The sequence below is a fragment of the Sceloporus occidentalis genome, unplaced genomic scaffold (genome assembly GCF_023333645.1).
Source record: "Sceloporus occidentalis isolate IW3139 unplaced genomic scaffold, rSceOcc1.0.p SCAF_7, whole genome shotgun sequence".
NCBI classification, from domain to species: Eukaryota; Metazoa; Chordata; class Lepidosauria; order Squamata; family Phrynosomatidae; genus Sceloporus; species Sceloporus occidentalis.
Window position 1 is genome coordinate 47,491,096 of NW_028316987.1, and position 11,185 is coordinate 47,502,280.

Below are 11,185 nucleotides of genomic sequence, written 5' to 3' on the forward strand. Positions count from 1 at the left end.
AGTGGGGAGAAAGGGGAGGAATAAAAACTTTCCCTTCTTCTTAGTCTCAGACAAAAGCAAACTGCTGCAGCCTCTACTTGCTTCCTTTTCTTCACTGTTTGTTTGTTGTCCTGATGTTTATCACATGACATTTCCTGGTTTTCTCTCATTTAAATCCTATTTGCCCCCTAGTGTGATAAAGTCCTCTGTTGCCTGAGATAGCCACCTCACTACATGGGATTGTGGGGACAGCCCTGGCAAGCAGCCACATGAGAATGGGAGATGCTGTTTGTTCCTTCTAAAACCTTAAATGGCTTTGGATCAGGATAGTTGAAGAATCACCTTTTCTCAGATGAACCAGCTCTTTAGTTATATGGTCATCATATGGTCATCCTGTTCTGTCCATAAGGATGGTGATACAGTTGGAAGTAACACAAGATAGGCCCTCTCAGTAGCAACACTGTATACCTGTGGAACTCACTTTCAAGGGTGGGCCAACTTTTCTTTCCTTTGATGGTTGTTAGTGTTCAGCTAGGACTTCTTCCTTTTTTGCTAATCATTTAATAAGTTTTAACTGTATGCCACCTGTGCTGATAGCTGCATTTATACAGTCCGCTTCAAGCTTATGTGGATGGTGAGTGGTGAGGGACAAACTGGCGCATGCGCCACAGGTGCACACCACCATTCCTAATAAATGGGACTCCAACATAGGTGAAATTTGCCTTACGCGGTGTGTGTGTGTGTGTGTGTGTGTGTGTGTCCAGAACGGATCCCCCACAAGGGTGGACTGTATTCTTTGATTTTATAGTGGTTTATTTTAATAGTAACAGAACTGTGTTTCTGTTGTTATGTACTGCCTTGAAGCTTCTTATGGCTAGAAATGAACTATAGCCTACCTGAAACAATCATCTCATTGCTTAAGATTTGCACAATCTAGGCTGCAAACCTATCATAAACATGTCCACTTTAAGACCTGCATAGTTATTAGTGTAAACAGATAGGTGAATTCAAACTTTGGTCAAAATGACCAGCTAGTCCTACAGAGATATATCCAAAGTCTTTTTTCTCAGAGGCCTATCAAAGGAGAAGAATTGCAAGACTCCTGAATGTAGTACAGCAGCTACATGATTCTCTTGATTAAGGAAACAAGAGTTACCTTTAGAAATCTATTTTGAGACTATGCATTCTCCAATAATTAAACTAGTCATTTACAGTCATATGATACTGATTGTTCAATAGAGTGCTTTGGGGAAAAACAAACAAATGCAGGTGCTCCCTCACAGTTTGACACAAAATGTACTAAGAACAATTGTTCATTTGTTTCTGCTTTCTGTCTCTATGGTATCAGTCATGGGTATCCAAGAATGGATTCTCGTTCAGCATACCTGACATTTGCTAGAATTTTAGTTACGGTACCCTTTACGGAGACTTGAAGTGTGAACAATCCTTTTTACAGCTGCCATCCTATACATGCTTACTGGAGAGAGATGGGAATAAAATACAAGTCACACTGATTTAAAGCATCTGATTCATTTAGAATATGTACAGAATCACTCTTAATTCTGGTTCTCAGAACATTATGCACTTAGCTGCAAAACTTTACTTTCCATTCATAGACCACTGAAATCTATGGTGGACTAAGAATGTCAAAATTGATAATATGACGGGTCTCCTCTGGCAGGCCATTCCATAACTTGGAAGTGGCAGAAGAGTAGGCCCTCTGGCTAACTGCAGTCATTTTAGTTTTTGCTGGCTGCAGTAGATTTTTCCCAGAAGACTTAAGTGTGCAGGGCAGATTGTATGGAAGAAGGCATTTGTTATATTTACATAATGTCTTTTCACCAGTCTTACCTTAACCTCTACCACCTGCCGAGTCCTACCTTAACCCCTATCATCACATCATAGATGGAAGGGATTGGAAGGGCTAAAGAAAAGAAATAATCTAGGCAAAACTGGAGCTATGTTGAATTTTCCGAAGTGATTAAATTGTGGATTTTGCCTAAGCAGGAAGAACAGATAGGTTGATGTTAGGAAATGCAACAACAGAACTTTTTTTTTTAAGGCTATTAAGGCTATTAAGACAGACATCTAGACGAGGACATGCAGACACCCCGAGGGGCAATTGGTGATTTTAATTTATAGATGATTTCCCCCCTTTTTTGGCATGGGAGAATTTGGTATAGTCTTAGGCTGATGACTTTACTAGGCCCCATAATCACACTTTACCATGTGTAAAGAAAAATGGTGTTCTATAAATTAGCAATCCATTACTAAGCAGATTGAGTGCTCGCCTGTGTTTTGCTAGAATAAGCAATGCGTAGATATGTTTTTAAAAGTTCCAAACTTTCCAAATGGCAACTAGTTTTCAGAGCAATGTTTTTCAGAGTGGTTCAATACTCATGAGCTCCTCCCCATCACTACTGATGCCAGATCACTCTATGCTTTCCCCACAAGACAAAGGAAAAGTTCAATCGCACCTTATCAAGCAAGAGCAAAACAAATCTGAGAAACTAGGAGTGGTAAAGCACTGAGTTTAAATATTCTAAAGATGAATTTGGCAGAGATGTGGAGAGCTTTCTCTGTCTGTGGATATAACAACTCCAGGACTCCCTTCCAAAAGGAGGCCTCTTTGAATGCCTTTTTCTGGTATTAACCTACTGGGCTACTTAAATAGTATTTGTTTTTATTTTATTTTATGATGCACATTCTTACTGTAGGTTTATTTTGGGCTTTATTGTAATTAGGCAATCCAGGTGTTTGATATAGAAAGGTGGGCCAGATATTCAAATAATAAAATTAATGTGCTAAAATGTGCTAAAATATTCGATTATGCTGATTTCAAAATATTCTCACCATTTAGAAATATGATCCCTCATATATTGTAGAGATTTTAATAGGCTTTACTGTTTAATTCTATACATAATTAGTTATGTGTCTTCAAGTTGACTGAGACTTGCAATGACACTATCACAGAGTTTTCTCGGCAAGATTTACTCAGAGGAGGTTTGTCACTGCCTTCATTTGAGGCTGAAAGGATGTGGTTTGGCTAGGGTCACCCAGTGGACTTTCATGATTGAGTGGGGAATTGAATCCTGGTCTCTACTGGGAAAATACATATTAGTGGCGAGGACAAAATTGTATGACCAGAAATATTTGGCAATGTAGGACATGTAGTTGCCATATAACCACTCTTTTCTTCTGGGTTGCTCTGATCTCACCAAGTTGAGTGTGGCATTACTGGCATAACTATGGACTGTGAAACTGTGCTGCTGCTATGGGGTGAGTACAGGGTTTCACACTGGTGTAGACAACTCCCACAACAAAAACCAGAAGTGACACCTTGTAGAATGGTTTGTAGTAGAAATATTTTGAATGAGTGGCAAAGGGCTATATCAATTTCTAGTTCCAACTTAAGGTAGACGAATTGAATTTTGAATGCTAAATCAATAGAATAATAGAATTACAGAGCTGGAAGAAACCTTAAGGGCCATCCAGTCCAACCTGCTGCCATGCAGGAATACACAATTAAAGCACCCCTGAAAGATGGGCATCCAAACTCTGTTTAAAAATATCCAAAGGAAGAGACTCCATCATACTCGGAGGCAGCATATTCCAATGTTAAGTAGTTCTTCTTGTCAGGAAGTTCTTCCTATGTTGAGGTGGAATCTCTTTTCCAGTAGTATAATGCTGCTGATTCGGTGGACCTGGTCTAGGTAGAGCTAGTAATTGGATTTCTGCCAAAGATTTTAGCTTTGTGCTTATCTGATTTAACTAGTTTATGGATAATTACCACACAAAAAAATGTGCGTGGGGAGAATAGTAGTTTCTCCCACTGAAAATATTTCTATGTTATGTACTTAGCTGACAGAAATGTGTGTGTTTGTGCATTTAGCATCAACAAAAAGCATCCCATGGTCTCTAATAAATTGCAAGAACTTTGGCAGAACACTACAGTGAAGGTGTGACGGCTAATGAGTGTTACAGAAGAGACCGACTTCTTTATAATTCTACACAACAGGCTTTTGAGCCTAGGCCCCTGAATGTGTAAATAACCTGCTCAACAAAGGCCAGAGGAAGGGAGGGGGGCATTGGTAGAGTTACAAGCTGATCTATGTGGGCAGGTCTTTACAATTACATGGAGTTCCCATGTAATAACCTGTAGGAGCTCACTGCAAATATTCTAGATAAAAGGGTAAAATGATACTGGGGTTTTAAAGCAGTTCTTGTTCCAAACAGGTGGTAAACAAGGCATATTAAAGCAGAAGCTAAGGTTCTGCCTACAGTATTGCCATACAAAAGATGCTAGGTTTCAGTCTCTAGGATCAACGATCATTATATAGAATAAAACCACAGTTTCTAACAGCTTCACTCTAGACTTTGGTACAATGATAAACAAAGTTACCCACTGTAGCATTCCACATACATTTGAAGTGCAGCAGAAAAATGATCAGCAGTAAGAAAATTAGGTTACACCAATATTACATGAACCTGACACAAAGAGGATTAGGTCTCTGAGGACGGGCAATCATGCAAGTTGCACAGATATCAACTTTCTCATAGTTACTTTTTTGGATAGCAACTCCCAAAAATCCATCAGCCAAACAATCAAGAAACACACTGCATTACAATTCACAGAAGCCCATCAGTCATTCTGGCTGGGGAGTTCTGAGGATTTTAATCCCAAAAAGTTATACAGTGGGCCCACTGGGGTTTGGTTCCAGGACATTCCGTGGATACCAAAATCCATGGATACTGAAATCCCATGAAATAAATTGGCACAGGAAAATGTTGTCCCTTATATAACATGGCAAAATCAATTTTGGAATTTATATTTTGGAGGAATATTTTCAAGCTGTGAATGCTTGAATCTGTGGATAACAAATCCAAATTATACTTATGACACATTTGATAATGAAGAAACTTAAAAGATGGCATTTAATTTCAGACTACATCAAAGCTACTAGAAGCCCTATCCAGGTATGCTATCCTCATAATATAACTGGGCTGAAACAGAAGGCCCTAAAGGGGAGGCTTGATGCAGCCCTGGAGAAAGTCAGATGGGGGCTGCAGCAACTGCACGCCACAGCCCCCATCTGGCCAGCTTCTGCCAGTCCACTCCTATTTGGGGCAGAAAAAAGCCGCTCCTTTGCTAGTGGTATCCAAATGCCATGCTCCCAAGTTGCCCGGAAGCTGGACAGTGTGTAATTGTCAGCGTGGCTTCAGGGGTGTGGTGTGTGAAAATGCCATACTCCCAAGCCGGCCATAAACCAGCTTTACCGGGCTGTCTGTTTCGGCCCTTTATCATCTAGAGAAGATCCAGGGATGCATTCACATTACCATCTCAGTCCCATCCACCACTATCCAAGTGCTGTATCTATGGGCTATCTGAAAAAAAGGAGCTCACTCAATGTATGCAGGCTTCCCTTGTAATTCAGAATTTAGACCAGGCAGAACCCACTGCTGGAGAAGCTGAAATTTGTACATTAATATCTAAAGGTGAATAATAAGTGTGGTTCCATTCTCCCTTTCATATGACATATACTGCATGAGGGGATCACATCTCACAAAGCCACTTCGTAACAAGATGGGAACCCAAATGTTGTTGGACTCTAACTCCTGTCAGCTCCATCTAGCTTGGCCAATTATATGGTACAATGGGAGTTTTAATCCCACATGTGGAGAGCCAAACATTCCTCACCCTTGACTTTGGATGATAATACACTGGCTTTCCTTCTAATAGTAAGAGACATCTGCAACTGAACTTGCCAGCACGCAGCTAACATCAGTATGAATCCATCTCTCATACCTGGGCCACCCACAGTATTAATGCACATTGAACAAGATTATATCTGGAAAAAATATTTTAAAATGTTTTGCAATATATTATACTATTCAGCAATGAGCAAGTAGTTTTGATTAAATTATCAGCTAACTTACATTCAAGAGAAACTGTCCCTATCACATTCAGAACACCCAAGAGGCTCTCAACACTGAGGTTTCACAATATGAAATCTAGACTACTTAAATTGGTTAATAACAAGGCAACTCTTCTGTAAATTTAATCATAAAAGTCACTAATGATCCCACACCCTCAAAACAGTCATAGTAATTTTTATACTAGTTGGCCCTTTGTATCCATGGGGGTTCTGTTCTGCCCTGCACGGAGGACAAAAAATGCAGGACCTCAAGTACTGTTGTTTTAAAGGGTGGTGTGCTGTGTGCATGGCCACATTTGCACAGCAGTGTACACATGCCGACATTGGGGAGAATGGGGCAGGGCCATCCATGGATGCTCCAATCCACGGACGGCAAGCCTGCAGTTGGGGAGGACTGACTGCACAGGTTGAGTATCCATTATCTGGAAATCTGAAATACTCCCAACATCCAAAATTTTCCACATGGGTGGCTGAGACAGTGACAACTTTGCTTTCTGATGGTTCAATGTAACACCAACTTGGTTTTATGCACAAAATTATTTAAAATATTGTGTATAAAATTACCTTCAGGCTATTTGTCTAAGGTGTATATGAAACATAAATGAATTCTGTGTTTAAACTTGAGTCCCACCTCCAAGACACCTTACTTTATGTGTGTTGTGTGCCTTCAAGTCATTTCTGTTGTACTTCAACACTCAAACCACTATACCATGCTGGCTCACAATTATGCAAATATTCCAAAATCTGGGAAAAAAATCTAAATCCCAAACAACTCTGGTCCCAAGTATTTCAGGGAAGGCATACGCAACCTGTACCCTCTATCTGTTTGGGGGTAATTTATTATTCCAGTACAAGGTGTTTGTTATTACCTGATTACTTCTACCTGGTTTAGACTCAGGATTTTCAAAGGGACCATCCTACCTCTCCATTCAGGTCATCTCCAAAAGTTCTACTTCATTTTAGTTAGTAGGTACAGGTGAGGACTTGGAATTTCTTGCTTTGGGAAACTGGTAATTCTTCCTCCACACAATATACAGGGAACATGTCCTCCTATATATAATCACCAACGTTTGAAAAAGTTACTTTTGGGGACAACAGCTTTCAACTCGCATGTCCTTTGGTCATGTTGTATAGAAGATGTTGGCAGTTGTAGTCCAAAAGGTAACCTATTTAAATCTTGTATTGTTTGTGTTGATGCTAATGTGTGTGTGTGTTTTTTTAAAGTAAGGGGACAAATCATACAATTCTATTATAAGAAATAAATATTCAAGTATGATACACTTGATTTCTGAGTCCAGTCCCCCCTGAAGTTTGGATCCCCTCCCCATTTTTAAATTGTAATTAGTAATTTAAATAATTTAAAGCAGTCTTAGTCAATTGCTGCGAAGGATGCAACGGTAGGATATTGCGTCATTTAATAAATATAATAAAATAAGATAGGTGAGTAACACACATGCCTGCTGTGACACAAGTAGTTTACGCTCAACTTGCCAGATGATACTACACACCCCTGATAACAAATTATTCAGAACACTTCCGCACTCCTATCTCTCTTCCCAGCTGTTCTCTCCCAGCAAACATTCTTGGAGTGGATTCCTGGCTGATAGGCGCATTCCTGGGCAGCTTTCTTCCTCTTCACTACCAAAAGCTTAAGAGAATGAGATTGTGGCTACCGGAACAAAGGTGTTTACAGGGGATAAAGTCTGCCATGATTGTACAGGAGTCCCTTTACTTTAGTTACTCAGCATTCACCTGACACCAGGATTTCGAAGTAGCCTCTGGTGATCCATTATCCACAGCAATCATCAGTTCATCCAACACCACCATTCACTTGACTCCCTTTTTGTTTCAGCAGAACTACTGAAGTCAGGCCCAGGATAAAGCTTCTTTAAGGCTTGCATTAGGATTAGGAAATGAACCCACCCTACGGTTACCAGGACATGTTCTTCTTTGTCCAAATCCTCTGTCCCTCCCCAAAAGGTCTGCTGCTCCTACAAAAGGAAGGAGGTGATGCTTGTAAGGATGGCCATGGAGAAACAAATGCAGCAGAAACTGGGATGAGGAGAGGGAAAGGAGGAAACAGCCCTTCTCAAAAGGAAACCAAGCCTTTCACATCTTTGAAAAGAAAATGTGGGAACACCCCTATAAAAGCTTTCACATTTTCCTTATTTCCTTCCTTCTCCGGTGTACATATCACAGAAAGAAAGTAGTGTAGTGGTTTGAGCATTGGACCATGACTCTGTAGATCAGGGTTTGAGTCCTCACTGCGCCACTGAGTCACTTTGATGAGCCACACACTCTCAGCCTCAGAAAACCATTTTATAGGATTGCCTGAAGTCGGAAACAACTTCAAAGCACAAAACAACAAGAACTACATATTACTTACCAGCTACTACATGTTACCATGCAAAAACACCTTTGCAGTAGAGCAGGGATGGGTAACGATGGCCCCTCCAGCTGTTTTTGGACTGCATTTCTCATAATCCACTGACAAGGCTTGATAAAGCAGATGGGACTTGTAGACCGATGCATCTAAAACAATGCAACTGTCCACCTTGGCTATAAGGTGCAGCCCAGGGAAACAAACCAATACCTGGACACTGGCCCATGAACATTTATGCCACAATATAAAATTATTTGTCTTAAAAGTACCTCTAAGCACTTTCTAACTTTTGCTGGAACTGAGCAACACAATATGTGAAATATTCTAAGCCCTTATCGCATCTTCAAACAAGTGTTACACGTTGCATCTTGGTGTGCAAAAGGATCTTGTAGCATCATTGAGATTAACTGAGTGAAAGAAGTTGTAGCAAAAGCTTTCAGTTGGCTTCTTCTTCTTCTTTTTAATTATGCCTAAACAGGGGCTTGGTTTGTATCAAGGCTCAGGACCAGGATCCATTCATAAGGGACAGTCTTGATCCTTTTGGAGCACAAGGCAGCATCTGAGCATGTACAGAGCACAGTTCTTCTTTTCCTTCAGGTAATTACTGCAAGTGACACATATCAGGCATGCCAGGCTCAGAGAGAATAGCAGCCCTCAACTCTCCCTGGTCACTGCCCAATGTATGTATCATGTGACTTCAGGTCCTTTCCGACTTATGGTAACCCTGAGGCGTTTTCTTGGCAAGATTTGTTCAGAGGAGGTTTGCCACTGCCTTCCCTTGAGGCCGAGAGAGTGTGACTTGCCCAAGCTAGGACTTAAACCCCAGCCTCCAGAGTCCAACACTCAAACCATTGTGCCACACTATCCTCCTCAGTTTCTTAACCCCTTTGATACTGAGGTGTGGTCCTCCCTATGGCTGTTGTGAACTGCAGATCCCATCATCCCTCAACACTGGTAGGACAGAGGGGAGTTGCAGTATAAGAGTACCAGTAGAAAAACCCCTTTCCCTACTACACCATGGCTGCATCCACACTGCAGGAATAACCCCAGTTTGACTGCCCAATAATAATAATAATAATAATAATAATAATAATAATAATACAGGACTGAGTAAAAGCTTCAACCCCGAGAAGTATCTGACTGCATCCACACTGGAGAAATAACCCGGTTTGGCACTGCTTTAACTCTTTCTGGCTCAAGGCTATGGCATTTTGGGAACTGCTATGGCATTCTGGGAATTGAAGTTTGTGGTGGCCCCAGAATGGAGCAGGGCTGGAGAAATAGCCCGGTTTGGCACCGCTTTAAATGCGTCTTGGCTCAAGGCTATGGAATTCTGGGAGTTGGAGTTTGTTGTGGGGCCACAGCCCCACAACAAACTCCAACTCCCAGAATTCCGTAGCCTTGAGCCAAGACGCATTTAAAGCGGTGCCAAACCGGGTTATCTTTCCAGTGTGGATGCAGCCAGATACTTTTAGGGGTGTTTTAAGCTTTTACAGTACTCAGTCAGGTCTTGCGCTGTTGTTGTTATTATTATTATTATTATTATTCCCCCTTGAAATGTCCTCCTTTTTAAGTGCCTCGTCCTCCCTTGAGGTGGAGAAGAGGAGGAAGATGAAGGCAAGCTTTGCCCCCCTTGCTCTGTCTGGAGCCACAGCCAAGTGCTCCCTCCTCCCTCTCCTTGAGCCAGAAAAGAGTTAAAGCGGTTTGGAAGCGAGTGGCTCCTGCTGTGCGGACGCTGGGGATCAAAAAGAAGCTACTCACAATCTCTGCCAGCATGAGGAGCCCGGGGAGGGTCCTGAGGAAGTCCTTGTCGTAGGCGAGGGTGCTGGAGGTGGAGGAGAAGTTGGCCGTGAAGGAGGAGGAGGCGGTGGTGGTCACCGTGGGAGAGCGGGGGCGATCCTCGGGGCCCCGGGGAGCAGGAGGAGGATGGGGCTGGGGCTGCTGGGGGTGGTGGAGGCTCTGGGGGCCCGGATGCTCCATCCTCAGCCCCAGCTGCCCAGGCCACGGGGCCAAAGGGCTCCAGGACTAGTCCTCCACTGCAGCAGCTGCAGGAGCCCCTAAGGACGCCGCCTCCTCCTCCTCCTCCTCTTCCTCCTCGTTGCGCGCAAGGCTCCTCTTTGAGGAATGGCCGGCTCAAGGCGGGAAGCAGCGCTTTTGTCTGGCAGCAGCCCCGACGGCGCCTGGGGGCTGGCCCCGGCAGGGAAGAAGAAGAAGAAGGGGAAAGGGCCGCCCCCCCCCAGGCCCCACAGACAGGACAGAAGGGGCTGAGGCTCCAGGGGGAGTCACCAGCATCGCACTTGCATTCACCCTTTAAAACCCTGAAGAGATGGGGTGTGGAAGGCACCAGGTGGCACCCTAAACAGGGCTGATGCCACTGTGCCTTAAACACTACCTTTGGGCAGAAATGGGCTGTGGCATCCCCCTGTAGCCCTTGAAAATGCTAAAGAAATGGGGGGAACACTGTGAACTAAGGGGGTGCAGACCACACTGGGTGACACCCGAAGGGGAGGTGACACCACTCAGCCTCAAACATTTGCCATTGGAAAGAAATGGCCTGTGGCAATCACCCTATGGCCTTTTAAAATGCTGAAGAGACAAGGGTGAACAGTGTGAACTAAGGAGGTGTGGACCACACCAGGTGACACCCTAAGTAGAAGTGGCACTGCCGTACCTCAGACATCTGCCTTTTGGGTGGAAATGATGTATTATTATAACCAGTACAAAAACCATTATTGTAAAGTGTGGTATGGGAGGATATCGGTGGTGGTGGGGGTACCAGAGTTTGGAAATCAATGCACATTCAAGAAAAATGGAGGACATGACCAAATAAAAGCTAGAAACACTCTTAGAAATATGAGTCCATGCTTCTTGGACATGCATTGTATGC

General features: G+C 42.9%; 1 protein-coding gene across 4 annotated transcripts in view; it reads right to left on the reverse strand.

The window, feature by feature from the left end:
- The window catches only part of CMTM8 (CKLF like MARVEL transmembrane domain containing 8), a 30,231-nt gene extending 19,781 nt beyond the window's left edge, over positions 1-10,450 (reverse strand). For 2 of the 4 annotated variants that reach the window (XR_016281928.1, XM_089532884.1), the window contains exon 1: positions 10,060-10,449. Coding sequence is in view for 3 of the 4 variants with exons in the window: in XM_089532884.1 (XP_089389010.1) it covers positions 10,060-10,278 (219 nt within the window). In the remaining variant the exon portion in view is untranslated. Of the gene's footprint in view, positions 1-10,059 lie in introns of all 4 variants that reach the window. The other 2 variants (XM_089532886.1, XM_089532885.1) reach the window with 1 other exon arrangement.
- Positions 10,451-11,185: the final 735 nt, after the last annotated feature.